General features: G+C 58.3%; 1 protein-coding gene across 4 annotated transcripts; it reads right to left on the reverse strand.

The window, feature by feature from the left end:
- Positions 1 to 255: 255 nt before the first annotated feature.
- CERS4 (ceramide synthase 4) lies at positions 256 to 27,681 on the reverse strand. Of its 4 annotated transcripts, none has more exons than XM_084884841.1 (12): positions 27,515 to 27,681; positions 8,214 to 8,305; positions 7,953 to 8,126; positions 5,554 to 5,671; positions 4,715 to 4,833; positions 4,529 to 4,586; positions 3,997 to 4,047; positions 3,597 to 3,689; positions 3,289 to 3,417; positions 2,490 to 2,596; positions 774 to 930; positions 256 to 697 (listed from the first exon to the last, which is right to left on the reverse strand). In XM_084884841.1, the coding sequence occupies exons 3-12, from the start codon at positions 8,123 to 8,125 to the stop codon at positions 530 to 532; spliced, it is 1,173 nt and encodes a 390-aa protein (XP_084740967.1). In that variant the 5' UTR covers position 8,126; positions 8,214 to 8,305; positions 27,515 to 27,681; the 3' UTR covers positions 256 to 529. The 4 variants fall into 4 exon arrangements, with proteins under 4 accessions (XP_084740967.1, XP_084740964.1, XP_084740965.1 ...); XM_084884838.1 differs by lacking the exon at positions 27,515 to 27,681 and adding an exon at positions 26,932 to 27,083; XM_084884839.1 differs by lacking the exon at positions 27,515 to 27,681 and adding an exon at positions 26,450 to 26,792.
- Positions 27,682 to 27,990: the final 309 nt, after the last annotated feature.

Genomic DNA, 27,990 nt, shown 5'->3' on the forward strand with positions numbered 1-27,990 from the left:
TCCCTTCGCCCTTTTGCTTGGCCTCTGACCTCTGTGACCTCCAGCTGTGAGCCGGGTAAGAGGCTGGCTGAGGCTGTCTGGGAGGCGGGCGGTGGCTCCCGCTCACGAGCTGCCTGCGGTCTGGGTCTCGTGGGGCCGGGCATGTGTGTCTCGGGGTGGCAGTGAGTGTCCTGTCAGCGGGGTATGCAAACAGAGTCCGGGCCTCCTCGGGCCTCTGAGGAGCTGGGACAGGGACACAAACTGAGGCAGAGAATTTGGCTCTGTTCAAGTTTTATTGTCCCCCTGACTGCCCGGGGATGGCTCCGGCGGGCTGCAGCACCCGGCTGCTGCCCGCCCCCAGCTCTGTCTGGTGGCCTGAGGGGAGGCGGGAGGGGAGGCAGAAGGAAGGGGCTGGAGACAGATCATCAGCCCTCCTCCCGCCCTGGGTGGGGCCCTCTCTGTCTCCAAAGAGCTGGCCCAAAGGCCACCAGTCCAGGCGCCCCACAAATCCAAGGCACTGGGGCGGCCCTCACAGCCAATCCTCGGCCAGCTACGAGGCCACTGTGTGCCCATTGGCCAGCCGCCCGGCCGCCCGGCTCCGAGGGCCGTCCGTGGGGGCTGCCTGGGGGCCCTGCGCTGCTCCATTCTTGAGCTGCGGGTGCTCCTCCCCTTCGCTGGAGGCCGACTCCTCCACGTCGCTGCGGATGTCCTTCTCCATCTGGGGAACAGGGAGGGGGCTCAGGCTCGGCGGGGCCCCGGGCGGCGGACAGGAGCCCACCCTCGCGCGGCCCTACCTGGCCTTTCTTTACGAAGCTGCGGATCATACGGAGGATGAGGCAAGACCAGAACACGTGCAGCAGCTGCAGTATCGCCAGGAGCGCGTTGAAGAAGTAGTAGCCGAAGAAGGGGCCGGAGTTGGCAATGGACTCGTAGTACGTGGTATAGAGGATCCTGGGGCAGGAGGGAGGGAGCAGCTCTCACTTGTGTGACCGTCCCTACTCCAGAACCTTCCATGGCTCCCCGTGGTCCCCAGACTGACACCAATGCTTCAGCTGGGCATGGAAATGCCCCTTCACTGGGTGGTGAGCCGGTCACACAAGCTTACTGACTGGCCTGTGCACAACCACGAGCCCCGAGGGAGCAGCACTTTGTATCCCCACTGCTCTGCTGGGGTCTTTCCACACCTTCCCTCCTCTTCTCAGGCCCCCCCCCCCCCAACCCCCCCCAGCAGGCTTTCGCCTCCCGCCACCCTCCCCCAGACCAGCTTGTAAGATCTGCTTGGCTCATGCAGCGGGCCCAGCTGGCCCTCCCTTCTCCCCGGTACCCTTTCCTCCAATGCCTCAGGGACCCACTCCCCCACCCCCACTTCATGCCGCTCCCTCTGCATCTCCCTTGCAGGCTCCCCTTGACCTGCAAACACCAGGGGCTCCAGCACTGAGACCCTGTCCATACCTGGCCCCTGGATGACCCTGTCCAGTCCCATGGCTGCAAACACTCTCCAATTGGTGTGCCCACTGTTTCCTCACGTCTTTTCTGAGGGTCTCTGGAGGCCCCTCAACCCCAACACAGAGCTGAGCTCCTGATCCTGACATGACAACTCTGAGCTCATAACCATCTCCTGACCCCGAGTCATCTCTGAGTCCACCCACTTCACCTGTGCTGTTCTGGACCCATCATCGCTCCCCTGGATCAGGGCAGTGGCCTCTGCTCTGGCTCCCAGGCTCCTGGGCCAGGGTTGGGATGGGACGTAGGGGTCAGGGTGTTGGTTCTGGGGCTCTCACCAGCTATTCACTCTGCAGCCACCAGAGGGCGCCTGTGAGCACCCGAGTCAGGTCCCCTCGCTCCTCTACTCAGAATCCTTCACTTCACTTGGTGTAAAAACCCGTCTTTCCCAGTGGCCCATAAGGCCCCCGCTCAACCTGTCTGGCCCCTACCTGCCCTCACAACCCCCCTCCCAGTGTCTAGCTCACTCTGCTCCTGTCACGTGGGCCTCCTTGCTCTCAGGCCCAGTGCAGCCTCATCAGGGCTTTTGCCTGTGGTGTTCCCGCGGCTCTTCTGCTGTGATCAGCACTGCCCTCTCCCTCACCTCCCTCCAGGCTTCCTGGAGGGGCGCTGTCAGCGACACCCCTGACCGTCCAGATCCACACTTCCTGTGCCTGACTTCACCTTCTCTTTAACACGATCCACTCCCTCACACGCTTTCTTTTCTACTTGCCTGCCTTATTTCATCCCCCGATGGCAGCTCCATGTGAGCAGAGGCCTTTACATCGCTCCCTCCGCTGGGAGAGGCCCAGCAAGTGAACTGGGCAGACCTGAGCGAGCTGGGGTCCGACCGGCCATCCGCTCCACGTTCCGGGCCCACAGGGGGTGAGGATGGAGCCCAGCTTTCCGCCCCTTTGCCCCGGGCCTTGGCACGTCAGTGCCCGGGGCTGGGAGCACAGCACCCTCCCAGCAGCACCCCTGCGGCCGGTCTGGCTCCCGGCTGCGCCCACGCCCCCGGTCTGACTCACTGCGTGGGGAAGAGCACGAGGCGGGTGTAGAAGAAGACCACGGAGAAGAGCAGGAAGAGGGTGTTGCACACGCGCCGCCGGTGCGTGTAGTTGAACATCTTACAGGCCTGGCGGAGGGAGACAGCAGAGGGGCTCAGGCGGGGTGAGGTGGGGGTGGGGGAGAGCCAGGTAGGAAAAGGGGCCTGGGGCAGAGCCTCATGTCCAGGAGCTGCCTGGAAAGGGACAACGTGGGTCTCTGAGTGAGAAGCTTCTGCTACCAGAATGAAGGGGGGGCCTCACCTCCTAGGCAGACGGAGGGTCAGGGACACAATTCCTAGAAGCCTGAGTAGGCGGGGCCTCCTCTCCCGGGAGGCTGAGGGGCAGGGCCCCGCTCGGGGGACACCAGGGAGGGTGGGGAGGGGGGGGGACCGGGGAGGGGGAGCACAAGGGAGGGTGGGGGGAGCACCGGGGAGGGTGGGGGAGGCCACCGGGAAGGGGGGGGTGAGGGGGCACCGGGGAGGGTGGGGGGGCACCGGGAAGGGGGGGGCACCGGGGAGGGGGGTGGCACCGGGGAGGAGGGCACCGGGGAGGGGGGGCACTGGGAGGGTGCGGGGGCACCAGGGAGGGGGTGGGGGGGCATCGGGGAGGGTGGGGGGGCACCGGGGAGGGGGGGCATCGGGGAGGGGGGGACAGCGGGGATGGTGGGGGGGCACCGGGGAGGGGGGGGCACCAGGGGGGGCACCGGGGAGGGGGGACAGTGGGAATGGTCGGGGGGCACCGGGGAGGGGGGGTGCGGAGGGGGCGGCTGGGGCTGGCCCACCTCCAGCAGGTAGTCCGCGGCGTCGTGCAGCAGCAGCACCAGCGAGCCGATGCGCAGCAGGTTGGCGCTGTAGGAGAAGGTGATGAGGATGATGGTCACGAGGTGGTGCGCCACCTGCTCCTTGAAATCCTGCGAGAGACAGCGGGTGACCCCGGGACCAGGCCGGCCGGGGGCCCTCTCGGGGACTGGCTGCACCCTCTTCCCGCCCGAGGCAGCGGAGGGTCCCAGCGGGGGCGAGGCCGTCCCTCCCCACCGCCCTGGATGCCGCCCCCCGGACCTCCCTGCCCCGGGAACCTGCCGGTCCTCACCTTGCGCCGGATGTCGAAGGGCAGCGTGATCAGCAGCGAGATGTAGAAACTCAGCTCCAGGAGGTACCAGCAGTACAGGGCCGGCTTCAGGGGCTGTGGTGGGGGTGGACAGGGTTAGCTGAGGGAGGGGACCTCTCAGGCCCCTCCCCGATTCGCTCAACATCAGGACAGTGAACCCCAGTGAGCGAAGAGGTGTGAGATCCTATCCCCGGAGGTGACCGAGGGCCCCTCCTGCTCCGACTCCTGCCTCCAGCCCCTCTGCGTTCCGCGGGGGAGGCAGGACAGACGGCGGGCTCCGAGGGGGACCAGACCTTCATGTCCTGGTGTGGTCCTGCCGCCTTCGGCCACAGGGACCCTGGCTGCCCCAATCCTCTCTCCAGCCCAGGCACACGCCACTCACCTGGTTTGGGTAGTTTTCCCAGCACATTGCTGGCCTCCACAGCCATGACTCCTGCGGAGGGGGGAGGGGGGAAAGAAGGGAGGGGCACAAACACAGACATCTGAAGCTGCCCGAAGATCAGACCCCAGGTCCCCATCCCGGGCCTGGGGGATGGGGAACTGGGGCCTGGGACCACCTTGGCCCTTGAGGTGCTGCTGTCACTCATCTCTGATCTTTTTTTTTCTTCCTGCACACCTGCAGGGAATTGAGCCCGCAACCTAGGCATGTGCCCCGACGGGAGTCAAACCAACCACCTCTGGGTGCACGGAACGATGCCCGACCAGTGAGCAACACCAGCCCGGCCGCTCCGCTCTGATCTTTCCCGCCTGGTCACGTCTCCGCTCTCACCACGGTCTGCCAAGTTCTCCTCCCGCTGCTGTGCACAAGCTTTCCCCACGGCTCACCCCCTCCACCCGCTCGCCCCCAGGCCGGGCCCAGTGCCCAGCAGGTGCCTGCGGGGCAGGGGAGGGACAGGAGCAGCCAGAACACTCACGTGGTAGAGGACGGAGAGGCCGCCGATGAAGGAGCACAGATAGAAGAGAAACCGCCAGCTGCGGACAGATGGGAGCCCTGAGGGGGCTGCTGACCCAGCGGACCCGCCCCTCCCCACACCTCCTGAGCCCCACCCCGCACCCCACACCCCCCACCCCCGACCCCTCACCCCTCACCCAGGGCTGACCTGGCTTCACAGAACTTCTTGGTCAGGCAAGGCCGGTCCTGGTTCCGGCGTCTTCGGAACCAGCGCTGGGTCTGCCGCAGCGTGAGGCCGCACTGCGTGGCCAGGACAGCTATCCGAGGCTGGGACAGGGGCGATGGGGGCCGGGTCAGAGAGGTGCGCCCCATTCCTGTCCCAGGAAAGCGGGGACCCAGCTCTGCTACTCCCTCCCCTGCAGCCCCAGACCCCACCGGCGATGGAGATGGGGGCATAGTGGGGTGTGGGGTAGGGCCCCCCAATAAGCCAGGCCTCTGAGAACCCAGCCCTGCTCACAGGACAGGCAGATGACGGAGGGGGCTGGGATTAAGGAAGGGGCTGGGGCATGGGGGCGGCTCCCCAGAGGTTTTCCTGAGCCCCCCATAGAAGAGAGCGCTCTCAGCCGCTCCAGGCGGGCAGCGGGGACCTTGTGCGGACCCCGCCCCGCAGAGGGGGGCTGGTCACAGGCTCTCTGCTCTGCAGGAGCTGAGCCCCCCACCCCCACCCCAGGGTAGGGAGACCTTTTCCCTCCCTCTTCCCGCTCAGGACCCACGGGCAGGACCTGAGGAAGTCACATGACTGCAGAACCCCCAGAATAGCCAGCCCTTCCACTCTTCCCCGAACGAGAGACCCCCTCCCCTCCCCCTCTCCAGGCCCCGGAGCTGCCAGGTGGCCAGCCAAGCTCCCTGATAAGGGGCCCGGTGCGGTGGGCGTGGGGGGGGGCTGCCCTGGGTTTCTCTGTCCCCGGGAAGCGGGCCACATGCCACCCGCAGCCCCGCCCCCCGGCAGCCCCCGGCAGACGGGACGGAGGGCTGCAGGGTGCTCACCTTGTCGGGTTTCCATCCTTCCAGGAGGAAGTACTTCTCCAGCGTGGCGTTGGGCTCCACCGGCCTCCTGGCCTGGTTCTGCACACCCAGCCACCGGCTCAGGGGCAGGCCGACGAGTCTGGGTGCAGGGACACAGGGCTTGTCAGCCGGGTGAGAAGGGGAGGACATGCTAAGGCGGGGAAACTGAGGCCCGGAGGGGCCAGCACATACCCGGGGCCCTGGAGAGCTTGGCTGCCGCTTTAAACGGAACGTAAGAAAGGCAGCTGGACTGGTCTTCAGAATCGGGGTGTGGTGAGTTTTGGGGGTGCCAAAGCACCTTCCTTCAATCTAATCCCAAACCAGGCGTCAGAGTCCCCTCACTGCCTGTCTCATGGTGGCCTACATCCTGGTCTGGCCCCCACCAGGCTGGGGCTACCCCTCTCCTCTCCCGTCCTCCCCGACTCCAGGGTGGACGCTTGGAGGAGCCGGACTCTGATCAATCCCCACACTGCCCACAAGGGGGCTCCTCAGGCCGGGAGTCAGGACTGAATTTCCCATCTATCGTTCTAATATCGAGGCTTCATTTGGGGAAACCGAGGCTCAGAGCAGCCCTGCAAGGAATGCATCCCAGACTCAATCATGATGGGAGGACAGCATGCACTGACATACGTTGAGGGCTTACGATCTGTCAAGCACTTAACCCTATGTCATTCCCGTGTCCTGGGACAAAGGCTCAGGTCAGAAATGTGCCCGAGGAGACACTGTGGGTGGGAAACCTGGAATTCAAATTCGGGATTCACTTTCCCTTTAATGAAGGGGAAAACCCTGCCTTCCACCCACTGCCCTTGGCAGCCATCGGTGCCTTTGGGATGTGGTAACACTTCCACATCAGTCGGGGCCATCAGTCAATGGGGCCATCAGTCAATGGGGCCATCAGTCAATGGGGCCATCAGTCAATGGGGCCATCAGTCAATGGGGCCATCCGTCAATGGGGCCATCCGTCAATGGGGCCATCCGTCAATGGGGCCATCCGTCAATGGGGCCATCAGTCAATGGGGCTATCCGTCAATGGGGCCATCAGTCAATGGGGCCATCCGTCAATGGGGCCATCAGTCAATGGGGCCATCAGTCAATGGGAGTCAATGGGGCCATCAGTCAAATACGCAAGCCTCCCTTGGGGAGCCAGCAGTGAACCTGGGCACACCCCTCCAGCACGCCCCACCCTGTGGGAAAGCAGACCCCTCATCAAGGACTGGCTAACGTGCCTCCCAGAATAACAGGCTCTACTGGCCAACCCACTGTGTGGCCTCACGCAGGCCCCCGGACCTCTCTGTGCCTCCCTGTCTTCTGTCCGATGGGGATGGCAACAGCAGTGCCACCTCTCGGGGCGGCAATGAGGGCAAAGTGGGTTAAGACACATCAACTGTCTTAGCGGCTGGCACAGAGGAAGTGCTCAAAGGGTGCCTGTGAGATAAATTCACCGGTGGGTCCCCCGTGTCCGAGGAGCCCGTATCCAGGAAGCTCCTGATGCGGGAAGAGAGAAAGATGCTCCCACGTCCCTGTGGCCGGGGCTGGACGGGGGTGGGGGAGTGAGGGGGAAGGAAGGAGGGGGGAACCCAATGTGGCCGAAGGGGGTGAAGGGCTCTGTGGTGGGAGGGACAGGGCAGGCTCCCCTGGGACCCAGCCTTAAAGGAGCCGCAAAGGAGGGTGTGCAAACCAGGGGTGGGTGAGAAGTGGAGGAAGCGCATGTGGAGAAAGGAGAGGGAGAGGGATCCGCCCCTGGTAAGGCAGGTCTAGGAGTCATGAGCACAGCACTGGTCCCAGGGGAAAGGGCAGGACTTCCCAGGACGGGGAGGGAGCCTCGGAGAGATGCCTAACCCAGGAGGACACCCAGGGAAAGAGGGAGAAGCCCAATTCTGAGCAGCGTCCGGGTCATCTGAGAAATGAATGAACATCTACAGGGTTTGGCAATGGGGAGGGGCGGGTGCCAGGCTGAGGAGACGGGGTGAGGGGAGGGAATCCCAAAGGGAGGCCGAGGCTCCTCCTTTGGCTGAAAGGGGCAGGAGGAGGAGGGGGAGAGGAGCAATGGGGAACCAGAGAGGGTGAGGGACTGGCTTGCTTGCAGAGGAAGAGGAGGAGGGAATGGACCGGAGCTTCCCTGCTGACCGACCGACCGGCCTCTGCAGACCTGTCCTTGGCCAGCAGGTGGGGCACGTGCCCACCGGGTCCTGAAGACGCTGGCACAGCGGACTAGGGCTGCAGGCAGAGTTGCCATAGGACAGCCACCAGAGACCAGAAGGAACGTGGGTGGTGGCAGCGGGGGGCAGGACGGAGGGAGGGGCAGTGTGGCCCAAAGCCAGAGGCGCCTCAGGACAGAGCCCTGCACCGGGTGGCCGCTCAGGACCGCAGCGGGCACTCACCTCTCGAAGGTGAAGCGCATGGCGACCAGGGCCAGCGCCAGGGGCAGGGCTGCCAGCAGGTCCTGGGGGTGGGCGTAGACCAGGCCATCCCGGTCCTCCAGGTCAGCCCACGTGTGGTTGGGGGGGAGCCAGAAGCGGTCCTGCCACAGCCACTCGTTCAGACTGGACCACATCCTGCGGACAGACGGACAGACGGGGTGAGGGGAGCTCACCGTGGGGTGGGCGAGGCTGGGCGGCCCCCACCCGGCCCGCGCCCCGCACCTGCCGCCTGCAGCTTATTCCAGCCAGTGTTAGCGGAGCTCGGTCCGGTGTCTTCAGACAGATGACCCGATCGCTCCGGACCTCAAGTTCATCTGTAAAACAGGGGCAGCGATACCCACTGCTCAGCGGGGCCCGGTCAGGCACACAGGCGCTCAGCCTGGCGCCCACCGACCTCTGACAGCCCGGCCGATGACAGCTGTGGTCACTCTGCACTTGGCAGACAAGACAACGATGGACGAAGTTAAGGACGTAGGGTCACGACCTCAAGTTGTCAGACGTCGGGAAATGCAACCCAAATACCAGAAATGTAAGGAAACCTATCACTCCCTCGCTGGTTACCCTTCCCAAGGCGGAGCCCCTGTGAGGAATGAGTGCCTCCTGTGCTCCCCCAAACCATGGTGGCAGCTGGGCGAGAACCAACAGCAAGACCGAGCTCCTGGGAACGGAGCAGGAACAAAGGGGGGCCAGCCCCGCCCCCCTCCCGCCCGGCTACACGGGACCAGCCCATCTGCAGACCCTGAGTAGCTCAGTTTCTCCCTTTCTCCAGACCCTCCTGCCTCCCCCCCCCCCCCCCCCGTAGGGACCCCTGAGGTTACTTTGGGCCCCACAGGTAATCCAGATGCAATTACTCCCATCTCAAGGTTAGCCCGTCAGTAACCTTAATTCCTTCCGTAAACCAACTCCCCTTCGCTACGTGAGGTAACATTTCCCAGGTCCGGGGTTAGGACAGGGACATCGTTCAGGGGCGTTGTTCTGCCGGCCACGGAGAGAGGGGCTGCCCTTGGGGACAGGGAGCGACCGAGGGGCCTGTGGGGGGGCTGGAAGGCCCAGCCCTCAGTTAAGAAAAGTGAGCTGTGTGTGCTTGATGTGGGCCCTTTTCTCTGCGCAAATGAAAACACTTGTATTTAAAAAGTCTCTATAGTTCTGCCACCTGGCGTGGCTCAATGGTTGAGAGTCAACCTATGAACCAGGAGGTCATGGTTTGTGTCCCAGCCAGGGCACAGGCCCAGGTTGGCAGGCTTGATCCCCAGTAGGGGGCGTGTGGGAGGCAGCTGATTAATGATTCTCATCATTGATGTTTTTATCTCTCTCCCTCTCCCTTCATCTCTGAAATATATATATATATATATATATATATATATATATATATATATATATTTTTAAGTTTATAAATCTGATTTTAGGTCTGACATGGGGGTTTTCTCCTGGCACCAGCAAGCAATGCTGACACCACACAGGAGACAATGTCAGATCCCACAGGTTACGGACGCTGTCCTGCAAGACTGCCGCCCCCCCCCGCCCCACCGTCACCGGCTTCTGACTGACAAGGGCTGCAGATCAGGTTGCCGCCATCCCGCTCTCGGGTCCGAGGCATTTGCTAGAGCGGCCCACAGAACTTGGAGAGAGTCTACCTGCTAGGTCACTGTTTGTAAAGGATGCAGCTCAGGAGCAGCGGAGGGGAGAGGCGGGGGGCCAGGATGGGGAAAGGGCAGAGCTCCATGCCCCCTCCACGCACCCCTCCCCCAAACCCCCATGCGCTCACACCTGGAAGCCCTCCGAGCCCGTCCTGTCGCTTATGGAACCTTCACTGCACAGGCATGACCGATTAACTCACTGGCCATTGGTGACTGACTCAGCCTTAGCCCCTTCCCCTCCCGGGAGGTCCTGGGAGGGACGGGCACATAGATGGGTCCCCGGACAACCAGTCCCATCCTTAGGTGACTAAGGGGCTTTCCAAAAGTCACCTCATTAACCAGAGAACTCTATCTGTCTCAGTTCCCAGAGTCAGGAGCTCTGTGCCAGGGCCAGTGACAAAGCCAGATTTGTATTTATTATTATTAATCACAAATGAAATACAGAAAAAAATAAAAATTCTTAAGAGTCTGAGGAAGTGAGTGAACCAGGATGGGTGAGAGGATTTTGGGGTAGTTGGGTTCAGTGTGGAGAGACAAGCTGGGTGTGTGTGTGTGTGTGTGTGTGAGATGTCCCCGTGGACACACAAAGGAGGCAGAGCTCCTCAGGCCGGGAAGGCCAGGCAGGACTCATGGGCATGGGTGGACCTGCACATGTGTGTGAGGCGGGGTGTGTGTGTGGCTGAGGAGCAGCCCCGGTCACAGGGAGGACCAGCCTCAGGCTTCAGTGAGGGAGGAGTAGTGACCACGGCACTGGACGCTGGTGGGGGAGGGGCGCTAGCCGGCAGCAGCCTGGAAAGCAATCAAGGAGGTGAGGCACTGACGAGTTAATTTTTTTTTTTTTTACTATTATTGTTATTTTTTAGAATTACCTCCCTGAAACTTGCATTTTATTTGTTATTATTTTTTTAATTTTTAATATATATATTTTTATTTCAGAGAGGAAGGGAGAGGGAGAGGGAGAAACATCAAAGATGAGAATCACTGGTTGGCTGCCCTGACCGGGAATCGAACTGCGACTTCCTGGTTCAGAGGTCGATGCTCAATCACAGAGCCACGCCGCCGGGCGCAGGGACAGTTTCGACCACGAGGCTCAGATAACCCAGAGGAGAGACAGATGGGAAGGCACGTGCGAGGACGTCTGTCCGGTGGCTGATCTCTGGCAAAGGAGCCTCCTCACTAACAGGAAAGGCTGGCTTGACTCCATGTACCCACCGGGGCCGAGGGCACCCACCCATCCTGGACTCCGGCCCCGCACCCACCGCGGGCATCTCCCGCCTCTTCCCGGCGCTGTCACAGCATCCGATAGGCACCCCACCAAGAGCAGATGGGAGTGGGCTTGGGGTCCAGGCCTCCAGCCCCATGTTCTCCCCCCACCCAGGGTGCCAGCTGGGTCCGCTGAAGCCAGGGTGCCATTGAGTCCTAATCTCAGCCGCTGCTGATGTGTGCAGCCTCAAAGTCCACCATTCATCGCCTGACCCTTTGCTCCCATCACACCACACTGTTTCACACACCCATGCTGCCCCGGCCTGGGAGCCCCAGATAATGTTTATTGCCCCCGGCTGGGTGCTGAGGGCACAGAATAGTGGGGAGAGAGGGCAAGGTCTCTGCCCTTGCAGGTAGTTTAGTTGTCACTTCCTCCTGGAGGCCCCAGCCTGGGCTCCACTTAAAGAACCTCCCCAAGCCCTGCCTGGCTCCCTGTGGTGCTGGGAGCCGGCCAGGCAGTCCTTCCGACCAGGCAGTCCTTCCGAGGCGGGAGAGGTGGGAAGGACAATCAGCCTCAAACCCGTCCGCCCCCTCAGGTGAAGCAGGCCCAGCCCTTTCTGGCCCGAGTCTTCCGACGGGTATACCCCACCCTGACTGCAGAGGTCTTGGCCCTGGAAGTCCTACCTCCCTCTAACCCCAATGTCTGTCATCCCTTTCCTCCCCCACCCTCTTGATAAAGAAGAGACATCGGTTTGGGAAGAGAACAGGGTCCAGAGCCCAGCAAAGTGGCCAAGTCCCAGGTCCAATGCTCCCAGCCCAGGGGCCTCAATTGCTTCACCCACCCAGGGAGGCCGGGAACCTGACACCCAGGGGGGCCGGGAGCCTGGCACCCAGGGGGGCCGGGAGCCTGACACACAGGGGGCCGGTGGGGCCCAGGGGCAGCGTGAACAAGCAGCTGCAGCCAGCAGGGCCTGGACTTCTCTTCTCTCCTGGTCCCCCACCACATGCCCTCTTCCCAAAGGACGGGAGGAAGTGGGGTTCTGGGGAGCCCTGCTCCTCAGTCTTCACTTTCTCTTTTGGACACCTCCACAGGGACGCTCTGCCTCCTAGGGCGTCCGCTACCCTGTCTGAGGACGAGTCCAGACCGGTCTCCTGCCTCACCACACACCCTGCGCGCTGGCACTGCCACACACGGCGCTCCTGTCTCACGCATTTCCCCGGGCTGCTGGCCTGGCTGCGCTGTGCTTCTGTTTCCTCATCTGCACACAGAGTGACCACGGGCCCTTCCACACAGAGTGGCTGGAAAGAAGCCAGGAGAGGAGTGGGCGCGACCGTCAGCAGCAGGGAGGGGCGGGCTGGGGAGTGTTCTGGGTGGTTCCTCCCCAACAGGCCCTGGCCTCAGAGCGGTACCGAATGGACTCAGGCTGGGCTCAGCCAGGCCGCAGAGGGGCCACTGGGAGAACGACCACGTGGGCGGCTGGGCCAGCCTGAGCCTTCATCCCCATCACCATCAGTCCGGCTGCATTGTGAAGCCTCGTTGGCCTTGTTCCCAGCCCTGCCTCTGCCACCTGGAGCTCAACTCTGATAATCCTTCTTAGAGGCTAAAAATATCCCCCGATTGGGGGGCAGAGAGATTAGGGCTTGTGCTGACGTGAGGAGGGGGCAGGAGAGCAGAGGGTCCCGGGCCCGGCTCAGGGGTCTGAAAGAGTCCCTATTAGTCCCCTGCACCCTCAAAGGTCCCACCAGAGAGGACTGTGCACACAAGTTTGTCTTATTTTCAATCTGGCTGGAAACAGGACTAGCCTGAGTTGTTTAATTGAAATAGGAAATCAATTCAGACTCCAGATGTCCAGGTCCAGCCCAGGGACAGACAGACAGACAGACAGACAGACACATACACATACACTCACACTCACCCGCCCCTACAGCCTGGCCTGCTGCCTGGAGTCACCTGACTCATGCAGCTGGAGGCCTGGCAGAGAACACATGATGTGCTGAGTGGGGACTGTTTGTCGATAACCACCGTTGCCCCTGTCCTGGGCCCTGGCTGTCCCCTCCAGATGGCCCTGGCTCCCCCACTCTGGACCTCTCTGATCAGGGTGCCCGAGGGGTGCTGATAGCCAGCGATGCAGCCAGTCCAGACACTACCATACTGCTCCCTGCAAAGATTCAAAGAAGAGCCAGTCCAGGGTTCTACCTTGCCCCAGCCTATTTTATTTTATTATTATTATTTTTAAATTTCTTTATTGATTAAGGTATCACATATCTGTCCTTAACACCCCCCATTCCATTCCCCCACCCCCACCCCACTCATGCCCCACCCCCCTATTGTCCTCGACCACTGGTTAGACTCATATGTGTGCACACAAGTCCTTTGGTTGATCTCTCCCTTTTAGCCCCGCCCTCCCTCTGAGGTCCAACAGTCTGACCCATGGCTCCTTATCTCTAGGTTCTATTTTATTAAAAAAAAAAAATATATTGACTTTCAGAGAGAGAGGAAGGGAGAAGGAGAAAGGAAAACATGGATGTGAGAGCAGAACATGGACCAGCTGCATCCTACACGCCCCCTACAAGGACAAAACCTTTTGGTGTCCAGAATGATGCCCAACCAGCCGAGCCACACCAGCCAGGGCTGCCTTCGCTCATCATTCTTCTCAGCTCACCCATCACCTCCTCAGAGAAGCCTTCTCAGATCGCTCACGACCCAAGAAGCCATGTTTTTAGTCCATCTCTTTACCCCGTTTCGTTCCTTTAGCCCTGTCATCTCCATTGATCTGTTTTTTTTACTCACCTGTTTGTCTGCCTCACTACAAGGCACAAGCCTCATGAGGGCATGGATGCTGTTTTAGTCACTGCCCTGTCCTCAGACAACATTAGGCACTGACTAATGAGTAAATGAATGAGTGGATGGGACAGACACACTGACAAGGGGGTGGACATGAGGACTTCAGGTCACGTGGCCCAAGTTCCTAGAAAAATATGCCACTTTCTGTAACAGGCAAGGTCAGCTTGATCCCCACTAAGTGGGTGTACTGCCTTCCTGTAAACTGGGAAGCCTGAGGCTCAAAGCCAGAAGCTACTAGAAATAGGTCACTCAGCCAGCAAAGGGGAAGAGTCAGGGTTGGCAACTCCCTCAGGGGGATTAGGACCCCGTGGGGGCCTCTCCAGGCCCGCTTCTGCCTATCAAGGTTTCCCGGCCAGCTCAGGGGCCTGGTGTGCTGAGTCAGATACCCTGGTATCCCCAGCCCACTAGCCACCCTTCATGACCTCACCCACCCACCCACTCCCCTGGCGCCCCTCCCCCCACCAAACAACCAGCAATGGGGCCATGAAGTTGCTGTTTTCCAGCTGCCTGGCCGGCCTGCTCTCCTAGCACCGCTCCCTCCCTCCCACAGCTCCATTCAAGTCTCCCCTATTCCTCCCCCAAAAAAACACCCAGGTCCTAGGGTGCTCAAGAGCTTCCCCCGGTGGTCCAGTCTCAGTCTCAGGGTCTTTATCAGCCTTTTGCCAGAAATGCCTCCACTCCCTTTGCTAGTTCCTGCTAGCCTTCCGGACCTCGATCAGATTAACTTCCCTTCTCTGCCCTCAGCAGAGCCCCTCAAGCTTTTTTTTTAGCCTCAGCTGAGGATATTTCTCCACTGATTTTTAGAGAGTGGAGGGGAGAGGGACAGAAACATCAATGTGAGAGAAACACTTGATCGCCTCCTGTACAAGCCCCAATTAGGGCCCAGGCCAGGGAGGAGCCTGCAACCAAGGTATGTGCCCTTGACTGGAATCAAACTCATCAAACCCGGGACCCTTTGGCACACAGGCCGATGCTCTAGCCACTGAGCCAAACCTTCTAGGGCCTCAAGCCTTTAAGATCTGTGTTTTGGCCTGGTCAGACTCCATGGAGCTTAGAGAGCTAGGTAGCTCTGAGTCTCCCTCAACAGTGAGCACCAAGCAAAGAGACTTCTGGGGTCCCCAGCATCACCTAGTGTGGTGTGTGTTGGGGGTCAGTCAGGGGCTTTCCAGGACTGAGGGAGGAGGGAGGATCGGCCTACACTACAACACACTACAACACTACTACACTACAACGGGTTTGACCTGCATTTGTGCACACTACATGCAGATTTTTCACATCTTGTAAGCAGAGACAAACTTACATATTGATAAATATATACAGAACTAAAGATGCATTCTCTTCTTAATGATTTTCTTCAGAACATTATCTTTTATCTAGCTTAGTTTACTGTAAAAACACAGGATGCGTTTGTTGGCTATTTATGTTATCAGTAAGACTTCCAGTCAACAATAGGCTATTAGTAGTTAAGTTTTGGGGAAGTCAAAAGTTAAAGATAGCCGAAACGGTTTGGTTCAGTGGATAGAGCGTCAGCTTGTGGACTGAAAGGTCTCAGGTTGATTCCAGTCAGGGGCATGTGCCTTGGTTGTGGGCACATCTCCAGTGGGGGGTGTGCAGGAGGCGGCTGATCGATGATTCTCATCAACATTTCTAACTCTCTATCCCTCTCTCTTCCTCTCTGTAAAAAATCAATAAAATATATTAAAAAAAAAAAAAGTTAAAGATAGCCCTAGCTGGTTTGGCTCAATAAATAGAGCGTCAGCCTGCAGAAGGAAGGATCCCTGTTCAATTCCAGTCAAGGGTACATGCCCAGTAGGGGGCGTGCAGGAGGCATCAGATCAATGATTCTCATCATTGTGATGTTTTCGTCTCTCTTTCCTTCTCCCTCATTCCTCTCTGAAATCAATAAACAATATATACCTCTTATATAAAAGGCCCATGGCTGACCCGCCTTAACGCCAACATGACCAAACCAGCAGCGGCTCTCACAGTGAGCAGGGCGGGGCGTGAGCTACTGGCAGCAGAGAGCTACCAGCAGGGGCGGTGAGCAAAGCAACGAGCTGGGCAGGGCAGCCAGCTGAGGCAAGTGGAAGCAAGCTACCGGCCCAGGAAAGGGGCCTCTAGTATCCTATATAATAAAAGGGTAATATGCAAATTGACGCCAATAGCAGAACCTATGACACACACTGACCACTAGGGGGAGCACCACTCAGCCACAAGCTGGGCAGATGGCTGCAACTGCCTCTCCCACCTCCTCAGCGGTGCTAAGGGTGTCCAACTGATAGCGTTGGCCCCATACCCCAGGGACATCCCCTGAAGCTCCTGGGCTGCAGGAGGACTCAGGCCAGACTGAGGGATTCCCTGTGAGTGCACAAATTTTCATGCACAGGGCCTCTAGTGAAATATATATGTAGAAGTTAAATGTTCATGAGGTGAGGATTCCTGACTACGCATTGTTCAAGGGTCACCATCACTTCCTTTAGTTTCCTCGTGCCCCTTCAGATTCCTCCCTCTTGCCCTGCCAGGGAAAACTTTGATGTCCAATATCTGGGGATCAGGAGCCTCAGTGTTCCACACGATGAAATATTAGGTATGCGTTTAAAAGGAGGAAGACACATGGATGAGCCTTGGGGACATTATGAGCCGTGAAATAAGCCAATCACAGAAGGACAAATAGGACAGGACACCATACAGCACGTCCCTAGGGGAGTCAGAGCGATGGGAAGTTATTGTTTCATGTGGTAAGAGCTGGTTTTGCAAGATGAAAAGCTGTGGAGATGGGTTGCACAACAATGTGAACCTTCTTAACACGGAACTGTGCCCTTAAACACGGCCGCGATGGTCAATTTTTGTTATGTGTACTTTACCACAATTAAAAACATTTTGTAACTTAAAAATTTATCAAAGGATGCCAAAACCGGTTTGGCTCAGTGGATAGAGCGTTGGCCTGCGGACTGAGAGGTCCCAGGTTCGATACCGGTCAAGGGCATGTACATTGGTTGCAGGCACATCCCCAGTAGGGGGTGTGCAAGAGGCAGCTTCTCTCTCATCGATGTTTCTTTTTAAAAAAATATATATTTTATTGATTTTGTACAGAGAGGAAGAGAGAGGGATAGAGAGTTAGAAACATCAATGAGAGAGAGTCATCGATCAGCTGCCTCTTGCACACCCCCTACTGGGGATATGCCCGCAACTAAGGTACATGCCCTTGACCAGAATCGAACCCGGGACCTTTCAGTCCCCAAGCTGACACTCTATCCATTGAGCCAAACCGGTTTCGGCTCTCATCGATGTTTCTAACTCTCTATCCCTCTCTGTAAAAAAATCAATAAAATATATTTTAAAAAATTATCAAAGGAGGAGGGAAGAAGAGGAAAAGCTATTCTCACTGACTTGGGAGGATCATCAAACTAAAAAAAAATAAAAGCAGAGACAGAGAGACACACTAATGGCCTGACACATAGATTACGAAATGGACAACCTCCAAGATTTCTGCTCTGGTAACAGCGGAGTTAGCCACATCAGACCAGTGCTCTCAGAGATTAACAAACGCTAAACTATACATTACAAAACAACGATCGCTGCAGTACTCCGTTTGGCTCAGTGGATAGAGCACCTGCCGAATGAAGGGTCCCAGGTTCGATTCTGGCCAAGGACACATGCCCAGGTTGTGGGCTCGATCCCCAGTAGGGGATGTGCAGGAGACAGGCGATCAATGATTCCCTCTCATCATTGATGTTTCTATCTCTCTCCCTCTCCCTTCTTCTCTGAAATCAATAAAGAAATATATTAAACAAAAACAAAACAACTATAGCAAGTCCTTAAATAACGTCATTTCACTACAACATTGATGAAATGCTGTAGGAACTTAACTCTGTTTATTAGCCTTTGGTAAGTTGGCTTCGGTAGACGCCATTTCACTTAAAGTCACAGAACTGATCAATGCTAAGTGGGGACTTACTGTACCTGAGGCTCTGGTGCAGCAATGTCCCATGTGGGAGCCACTAGCCTAATATGTGACTATTGACATTTCAATTAATTAAAATTACATATACAAATAAAAATTACATATAAAAAATTAAAATTAAATATACAGTTTAAAATTCAGTTCCTCAGCTGCACCAGAATCATGTCTATGCTCAACAGCCGCTTGTGTCAACTGCACGGACAGTGCAAACAGGGAACATGTCCATTGTGCACACAATCGCTGCTCGAGAGCGACTCCAAACACGGGGAAGGCGGATGGGAGGCCATACCCGGGGTAAGGGGACAGCATGAGATGAGTTTCCCATTTTTTACTGTTATTCACTGAAAATAGAATCTGGCTTGAAAAATAAGAAGATGGAGACCACAGAGACCATCACAGCTCAACAGCAGATGCAACATAGACAAAAAAAAAAAAAAAAAAAAAAAAAAAAAAGCAGCTCCAGGTCCTATACAAAACCTGCAGAAGCTGAACCACACAGATCCCGGGCAGGCTCCAACCAGCCCAACTGAGGTTAAAAGAAAGAGTGAGATTTCACCCGTCACCACCATGGCAGAACAGACTTGGGAGCTTGAATCCAGATAGGTTAATTGCCTGATAAAATTAAAATAAAAAAAAAATCGATGGTCTTCTGAGGAACAACAGAATCCAGAGTCTCGGCAACATATCTTTCACAATGCCCAGAATACAATCCAAAACACCTGGCATATGAAGAAACAGGAAAACATGACCCAGACTCAAGAAAGGAGGACACGGATGGGGACGGTCCTGAGGTAACCCAGATGCTGTAATGAGCAAATAAGGGCTTTGCAGCAGCTGTTGTACTCAGTATAGTCCAGGACGTGAGGAAAAACGACCTCCTCATGAATGAACAAACACGACACCTCAGCAGAGAAGCAGGAACTGTAAAGAGGAACCAACGGAAATCCTAAAACTGAAAGTACAATGTGTGAAATGAAGTTGTGTGGGCTTTCAGCTCTGCCCCGCTCCAGCCGCCCCCCACCCACAGAACGTGCTTTCTTTCTCCAGAGGCTTCTTGGCCAAGATGCCACTGCCCATCCCAGGCCCGCCCCCTGCCCCTGGACACTCAGCTACTCATCAAGTCCTGCCATTGTACCCACGTCCCTCGTTACTGAGCAGGAAGTCCCTGCTGATCGGCTCACCTCTCCATCTCAATCTCTGTGCCCTCTGCCCGGTCCCCCTGCCTGTGGGTTTTGCCTAGGCCACCACCCTCCATCAGCATCCAGGCCACCCTTCTAGCAGGCACATCAGACCCCTCCCCCCCGCCCCTCAGCTTTAAATCCTGTACGTGCTCTCACCGACCTGGCCTCACACACTCAGCACATCTTTAGGCCTTTGCACATTATGAATGAATGTAGTTCTTCTTGTTGCCAAAGCTGCCATTCTGAATTTTGAAACTGTTGCCTTTTTTTACACCACAAAATTCACATGACTCTACAGAAGTTTTCAGATGCTGGAGTAGTGTGGGTCCCCATCTCCCCCGCCCATAATGCCTTTCCTTTCTGCCTGCCAACCCCTCTGGTTCTTCAAGAATGTTCTCCACACTTCTTCCAGGAAGCCTGCCAGGTGCCCTCACACTGGGCTGGGGGCCCTTACTGTGGCTTCTCCTACCACCTTTCTCAGAAATTTTGGGGCAACTCTGTCTCTTCCCAGTAGCCTGGTGATGGGGCCTGGCCTCTCTGTGTCCCCAGCACCTGACACAGGCCTGGTGCCCAGAAGCTGGCCACCCAAGACGACTGAAAGAAAAAGGCTGAGCTGAGACGCTGATTGGTTGCTGACACAGGGCCTCGGAAAACAACTTAGCTCCAGTCTCAGTCCTCCCCACTTCTCCCACCCCTGTGATTACACACTCACTTTTTTTTTCTTCTTTTTTTTTCTAATTCCATTTCTTTTTAGAGAGAGTGGAAGGGGGCAGGAGAGGAGGGGAGAGAGCCTCCCGCATACCCTTACTGGGGTAGGGAGTCGAACCCACAACCCAGGCACATGCCCTTGACCGGGAATTGAACCTGCATCCCTTTGGTCCATGGCCCAATGCTCTAACCACTGAGTACACCAGCCATGGCCCAAAAGGGTCACCTTTTTAAAAAATATATATTTTATTGATTTTTTACAGAGAGGGAGGGAGAGGGATAGAGAGCTAGAAACGTCGATGAGAGAGAAACATCAATCAGCTGCCACGTGCACACCCCCTACCAGGGATGTGCCCGCAACCAATGTACATGCCCTTGACCGGAATCGAACCTGGGACCTTTCAGTCCGCAGACCAACGCTCTATCCACTGAGCCAAACTGGTTTTGGCAAGGGTCACCTTTTTTCCCCAAGTACATTCATTTTCAGGTTGCTTTTCACCTGCTAAGAGAAAGCCAGCTGTAGCAGCATGTGCAGACAGTGGGCATAAAACAAAGTGAAAACAAGATGACACTCAATCCTGGCCAAATTCTGAAGGTCCTGAGGCATAATCTTTATACCTATTTCTGAAATTTCCATTGGCTGTGCTCGCTTGAGTCCTGGATGAATATGGCCCAAGGTTGAACTAGGCCGACCCAGGTGAACAGGTACAGCCTTTTTGTCTCACTCCAGACGCTACTGCAAGCATCTCTCTTACTGCATCAACACTCTTCCTGCAGCCCTGGAGAACGTTCTGGAAACCCTGAACCCTCAGAGCCAGGTTCAAATCTAGGAAGAGGTCTTCCGCAAGGAAGAGGTCTTCTCCCCTGTGTTATTGAGGCGAGCTCTCAGATTGAATAAATACATACCACTCCACCCATCTGAATGCTTCTGTGGAGTCATGTGAATTTTGTGGTGTAAAAAAGGCAACAGGTTCAAAATTCAGAATGGCGACTTTGGCATCGAGAAGAACTACACGAAGCAGACATGTGCGTGAACAACCGGACCCCTCCTCCAAGAACCACCTTATAACCTCGCAGTCCAGAGGCACTCGGCGCCAGAGAAAACCTGGCCCTCAGCAGTGGAGGGGAAATTGGTCTTGAACACCTTCTACACTAATAGAAGAGAAAGATGCAAACTGACCGTACCTTTGCGACACACACGAGCCAATCAGGAGTGAGAATGCAAATTAACCCAGCAAAGATGGCAGGAGCTGCTTGCCATGGTGATGACGCAGGCATTCTGCACCACCCCAGCAACTCCAGGCCTCTGGGCAGCATGGGAAGGCGGGAAGACGGCTCTGGGTGGAGTGAAGGTGGTGCCGGCAGCCAGGGGAGGGAAGCCCATTCTTGCACTAATCTTCGTGCCTTGGGCCTCTAGTCAGAAAGAAGCCATTTGGAAAAAAGCTACTGCTAGCTCACATCCTAAAAGGGTCATTGCATTTGTCCTGGAAAATGGTCTATGAAACGTTTTATTTGTATCCAAAAGAGAAAGATAAGCAAGCTATTTAGAGAAAAACAACAACAGCAACATATACATGACCTCCTCAGAGAGGTTCTGACTACCTCAAGTAAAGTACCCCACCCCCCCAACACATTTTTGAAAATTCTAGGACTATGTGGGGATATATTAAGTGCCCTCCCTCTGGGTCTGACTTGCCCCCAGCTTTTTCCAATTTCCAGCTAAGCCCCCAGGAGGCTACAGCAGGAGTCCAGTGCCAGGAGTTTCTGTAGTGTGTATTTTGGAGATGGAGAAACTGAGGCACGGGATAGAAAGTGGAAAGCTGGGATCTGAATCTAAGCCTGACACCCTATGCACCCCACCGCCCCTCCAGGTCCCTGCCCTTCCAAGCCAAGCCTCTTAGGACGTGCCTGGGATGCCGTCATCCTTTCACAAACTTGTACTGGGTGCTGGCTGTGTGCCAGGTGCTGGCTATACACCGGGGTGCCAGCAGGATACCGACTACCACAGGATTTCCACCATATCCAGAACCTCAGCTCCATGAGGGTGGGAGTTGGAGATGGCAAACAACAGATATTTTATTAATATACTAGAGGCCCAGTGCACAAAATTCACGCACAGGTAGGTTACCTAGGCCTGGCCAGCAATCAGGGCCTATCAGATTCCCCACCTCCCCGCCTCCTCCTTCCCTCTCTCCCTCAGCACCCCGCCACCACCACTGGTTGCCTGCCATGTTCCACGGCGCCCACTGGTGGTCAGTGCACATCATAGCGAGCGATCGAACTCCTGGTCTCCTGGTCAAACTCCCAAGGGGACACTTTACATATTAGCCTTTTTCATATATAGATTTTGTTTCATGATGTCAGGTAGTAGAGCAAAAAATAAGGAAGGAAAAAGATTAGAAGTTGATCAGTAAGGGCTGCAGTTTTAAACAGGAAGGCCTCTCTGACAAGATATTTGAACAAAAGAGTTGAGGAAGGAAGCCAAGGGGACAGAGCATTCTAGGCAGCTAGAACAGCTTGTGCAAAGGCTCAGATTGATGGGGCTGGAACAGAGGAGAGAACGGGGAGAGAAAACAACAACAGCAGCGAGGAGAGGGTAGGGAAGGGACAGCCAATATCTAACCAGCATCTCAGATGGAGAATGAGACTCAGAGGCAGACATTTCCAGAGCCTGTCCTGCCTGCTCTCTCCTGTCACTCAAGCTCCCTGGACCCTGCCATCTCCATAGTTTAGCCTGACTCCTTTGCTCCATCTGTGGTCCCATGGCACCTGCCAGGATCACTGCCATGGCTGAGCCAGGGCCGTAGGGAGCCGCTCTCGGTGCACCCACCCCCATTTTGGAGGGTGATGGGGTGGTGGAGGGAACAGTCCCAACCACGGCGTGTCTTGGCTCCGATGAAGGTTCCAGGGCCCAAGTGTCCAAAGCCTCTGAAGCCAGAGGGGTCTGGGAAGATCTGGGTCAGTGATGGGAGTGTGGGGGGTCACCAGGCCCAGATGACTGGCCTTTTCATAGGGTGTGGGGGGGAGGGGAATGGGGGGGGAGGAAGAGGTCGGGGGAGGGGCAAGTCCTTTTTCTCAACCGGGAAAGGGAGTGACAGTGGCTGGTGGCAGGGCCGTCACAGGGCCAGCCTGGGTTTTTGCTGCTTGTCCTGAGGCCTAGTCAGACCCCTGCCTGCCATCCTGAGTCCCTTAGGGCTCCTACCACCTTTTAAGAGCATCCTACCTTAACACCAGCTCTGAGGCCTGTACAATCTGCCTGGCCCGCAGCCCAGCCACCAGTGCCGCCTCCCCCCCCCCCCCCCCCATCATTACCCTCCCTCTGGCTACTTTCCTCCACTCCCTCCAGCCCCTCCAGGGAGTCTCCCAGGTCAGCTGAGCCCCACAGAGCAGGGGGAAGGGGGTGGTCTTCCCTCCTTCCAGTCCCCTCAGGCTTCAGGGTCCCAGGACTTCAGAGCAGAAGGACCGGTGCACACCAGGGGCAGAGCACCAGAGCAATACCCCCTCCCTGCAAACCGCAAGGCCGTCCCGGAGCAAGGACACTCCTGGGTCTGCTGCTGCACCTGAGAGGCGGTCTCCGCATCTGCTCCGCTCTCCGCCTCGCTCACTCAGCTCCAGACACACCACCCCCTCTCTGCCTCTAACATGCCGGCCTGGTCCTGCCTCAGGACCTTTGAACATGCTGGGCCTGCTGCCTGACGCTCTTCCTTCAGATGCCACCCACCCCCAATCTGACTGGCTCCTTCTCATCCTTCAGGTCTCGATCCCCTTCCAGCTTCCCTCCTCCCAGAACAGCAGTTCAGGGGAGAGTGGGGGAGGGGGGGGGTTTGTTTTGTTCACTACTAGTCCCCACTGTCCCCCAGTGCAGGGACTGCGTAAGTATGGGCTGAATGAAGGCGGAAAGGAGACAAAGCCAGGCATGGCTGGCAGGAGACCTCTACTCAGATACACACAACAGGACCTGGGCCAAATAAGTTTTGAAAGCCCAGAAGGTGGGGAGAAAGCCAGACTCCTGCTGGTGCAGGCGGGAGCTGGTCTGAGGTGCAGCTTCAGGTGCAGCCTCAAGGGTGGCAATGAAAAGGGTGGCAGTTCTGAAAGACTTGGGGTGGGGGTGGGGGGTGGAAAAGGGCAAACAAATAGGGGAGGCAGACCCTGCCAAGGGGAGGCATGGGAAGCGGGGGATTGAGAAACATGGCTGAGGCTGACCTCTCCCTCCTTTAAAAAAATTCTTTTTTAGTGATTTCAGAGAGAGGAAGGGAGAGAGGGAGGGAGAGAAGAGGGGGAGGGGAAAGAGAGAAAGAGAGAGAGAGAGAGAGAGAGAAAGAGAGAGAGAGAGAGAGAGATAGCAATGATGAGAGAGAACCACCAATTGGCTGCCTCCCACACACCCCCATTGGATCCAGCCAGAAATTCCGGCAAGTGCCCTAAAAGGGAATCCAACTGTGACTTCCTAGTCAATGCTCAACCACTGAGCCACACCGGCCGGGCTCATCCTCCTTTTTTGAAGCCCTTGCTCCTTCGGCTTTTAAAAATATATATTTTTTTATTGATTTCAGAGAAGAAGAGAGAGGGGGAGAGAGAAACATCAATGGTGAGAATTATTGATTGGCTGCCTCCTGTATGCCCCTACTGAGAATCGAGTCTGCAACCCGGCCATGTACCCTTGGCTGGAATCCAACCTGGGACCCTTCAGTCCGCAGGCTGAGGCTCTCTCTATCCACTGAGCCAGACCAGCTAGGGCTCCTTCGGCTTTTGACTTGTCACCCACTCCTAGTTTCCTTCCGCCCTCTCTCCAAACCGCACAACCCCCCCCCCCCCACCCCTTGTGGGTATGTGTTCCAGGCGCCAGGCTTGCTTCTCCAAAGCCTGCCCTGTGCCCAGCCGCACCTCACCGCCACCTGGGCCTCCAGCAGCACCACAGAAACATGGCTACTTGAACCCGAGCCTGCTTCCATCGCAGCAGCTTCTGCACCCCGTCCAACTGCACAGCTGCCCTGGACCCACCCACTTCTCACACATCCACTCTCCCACCTGGTCCAGCTCCCTCCTGATCTGGACCAGGGCAGGGCCCCTGCCTCCACGCTGGCTCCCGCAGGCAGCAGCTCCATGGACCCTGCAGCCCCTCCCTCCGCACCTCAGCTCACTGCTCTCTGCCCATTAACTCTTAGTCATCTTACTCATCATTACTCACCAGTCCAACAGCCACCTCCTCCAAGCAGCCTTTCTGACCCCTCCCCGCCGAACCAGGTGCCTCCTCTGGTCCCCTACCCCCGGCGTTCTCTCTTACCACATGCTCATTGCCCAAGAGCCGGACAATGCGCTCACCACCGAAGTGATGGTTGTCATTATTCCCATTTTGCAAGGAAGAAACTGAAGCACAAAGGAAGTGAGGTCACTCGCCCGAGGGCACTGACCTCAAACTGGCAGGACCTGGTCTGTGGCCACAGCAGGAAAGGGGACAGCCTGCAGCACCCGGATAAGAGGGCCTTCCCTCCCCACCCCCACGCCTGCTTTCCGGTGGGTGTCCCCGGGGTAGTGGGGCTGGGAGGAGGGAACCAAGGCCTGCTCTCCCCTCTCCCCCCCCCCCAACTACAGTCATCCTAGCGGCTCCTGTGCCAGCGTTCACTCCATGCCAGGCACCGGGCCAACTAAACACTTTGCGCGCCTGGCTCAATCTGCAAATGGCCTGGGTGCAGTTACCCACTCCCACTCCCATTTCTCAGAATAAGAAATGGGGGCTCGTGGGGCTGTGAGCTCCCGCTGGCTCTGGAGTCTGCCCCTCCCCCCCCTCCACCCCAGTCATGAGGCTGCCACCCACTGGGATGGCCAAGCCCTTTCCTAGCCAAGGCTTCTTTGGACTCCCAACACTCCATCAAAATGGGTCAGATAGGAACTGCTGACCCATTTTGCAGATGGACAAACTGAAGCTCAGAAAACTTTCCCAAAAGGCCAGTTCAAGGACCAAGGCTCCCAGCTCATTTCCACCGCCTCTTCCCTCTCCTCTCAAGACACCTTTGCCGGAGCTGGGAGGGCAGGCAAGGAAGGTCTGAGAGCCTCCTCCCACACGTCTGGGTAGGCCAGGTGTGCTGCCGGAGGCTCTAGGCACTCACTGGCTTATTCACAGCAGCTGCTCTTGGGAGGGGACTGAGTTGCAGCGGGGATGCCAGGAGCTTCAAAGACAGCCCCATGCCCCGAATTTCTAACTCAGCCGGCCCCAAGCTACAGATCCAGCCCTCCCCCCCCCCCCCCCCCCCCGCACGGGGCCAGCTGGGGCTCAGCTGCTTGGGGCCTTGCCTGGGCTCCCCCACTCCCCCATCAGGTGGCATTCTCATGGGGTTTGCACATCAGACTTGGCCAAACAGCGCTCCCTCCCCCCCCCCCCCCGCTCCCGCTTCCTGCCCCCCCCACCCCCCATACATTATCCCCTCAGGTTCCCTATGCAGCCATGACAGGCCCCTCCACACTCCAGCTGCCCAACAACCATCTCCTCTGGGCACCTTCCTCCATGCCCCACTTCCGAGCAGGGAGGAGATAATGATGTTCTGACAAATTAACCCCCACCTCACCTAGTTTCCACCACCCCTGCCAGGCCGGCCCCGGGCAGCAGCCTCCTCCCATCTGCTCTGCGCACAGCAGCTGCTGGATCTCCTTTAGGCTACCTCACCGCTTTGCCCTAAGCCCCTGTGGACGCCGCGGGCTTGGGAATGGGAACCTCACACTCCTCGCCGTCCATCTTCGGGCCGGGCCAGCCTCTCCCACCTCCAAGCCCCGCGCTCCGGCCACGCCGGCCTCTGCAGACGCGCCCGGCTGGGCCCCACCTCGGAGAATTGCTGTCTCCGGGGCCTGCACAGCCCTCGCCGGCTGGTCTCTCCGGCCCGGACGGACGGCGCCTCCTCCGAGCAGCCTTCCCCGCCTTCACTCACCCCATCGCCCAGATGCACCGTCCTCCCCGCGCTCGGCGGGGGCTAGAACGACCGGTTCCTGTTTACGCGGCTCCTAGCGGTCTACGCGGCCCCGGCTGCACCCCCCGCCCCGGCACGTCTATGGCACCGCTTGGTCGCCCGGGATGGGTCACAGGTGCGGGACCGGCCCTCGCGCCCCGGCTCCCTCGGTCCCGGTGCCAGGCCGGCCCCAGCCCCTCCGCCCGCCTCGCAGCCGCATCCCCGGGGGCGCGCGGCGCCGGGGCCCTCCGGGGAGCGGGGCTCCCGGGGAGGCAGCCCGGGCCGGGCCCGGGACCAGATGGGAAGCCCCGAGACGCCGACGGGCAGGGCGCTGGGGGGTAGGAGGGGTTGGGGGGGCGAGCTCGGTCACGTGGGGCCGGGCCGGGGCGCCATGGCGGTGGAGGAGGGGCTGGGCCGCCGCGGGGGTGGCGATCGGACGGGCCCCGGGCCGGGGGCCCGCTTACCTGGGGGCGGGCGGCCGGGAGCGCGGGGCGGGGGTCCGCGGGCCGCGGGGAGCGCGGGAGCGCTGGCAGCCGGACTCGGCGGCGCGGGGCCGGGGCCGCGGGAAAAGGCTGGCGGCGCGGGGCGGGGCCCGGGAGGGCGGGGCGGGGGCGGGGGCGCGGGACGCTGGATCCTGGGCGCTCCGCTCCCTCCCGCCGCCGGCCGCTTCCCTCCGCCCGCGGGCGCCGCGGACCCTCCCGCCGGCCCCGCCCCGAGGCCTCCTGGCCGCGCTCCAGCCTCAGATTTCTGCCGGAACCTCCCCGCTCGCCGCGGAGTACGGCCCTGTGGCTGCGCGATCGGTCTGCCCCCCGCCCCTGCCTCTCCTCCGTCAGCTGCTCGCACCCCTGCCCCCCGCCGGAGTCCCCTCTTCTGGCCCGGCTCCGGCCCGGCTCTGACCCGGCTCCGGCCCGGCTCTGACCCGGCTCTGACCCGGCTCCGGCCCGTGCATCTGCCAGCACTCCGGAGGCGCCCGATCCCCTGCAGCGCACGCCGGGCGTCGCGGGGAAGGCCCGGCCGCCGCCCAGGCCCCCGGGGCGCCTCCCGCACCTGGAGTCTGGGTCCCTGTGGGACCGGCGCGTGGTGCGGGAGCCCCCGGCGCGCCCAGAGGCCGTTCCGGAGGCCAGGAGGCGGGGAGGGCCGCCGGGCAAAGTCTGCGGGCTGGAGTCGCAGCAGGAGATTTAACACCCCACTGGCATCGGGGGAGAGATCTTCCAGACACACTCAGCCAGGAACCGGCAGCCTGAAATGACACGCCAGACCAGATGGACCTCATTGATGTCTGCAGAGCCTTCTACCCCAAAGCGGGAGAATACCCATTCTTTTCAGGTGCACACGGAACATTTGCTAGGATAGACCACCTGTTAGGACACATAACAAGTGTCAATAAATTTAAGTTTGAGGGGGAAAAAAAAAAAAAAAAAGATCTGCGGTTGGGTGGGGTGTAAGGGTCGGGCAGCCCAGCAGAGGGCAACAGAGGAAGGTGCTGGGCCCCCTCTGGCAGCCGGAACCCTGACCCCAATCAG

The sequence above is a fragment of the Pipistrellus hanaki genome (genome assembly GCF_964339955.1).
Source record: "Pipistrellus hanaki genome assembly, chromosome: 5".
NCBI lineage: Eukaryota > Metazoa > Chordata > Mammalia > Chiroptera > Vespertilionidae > Pipistrellus > Pipistrellus hanaki.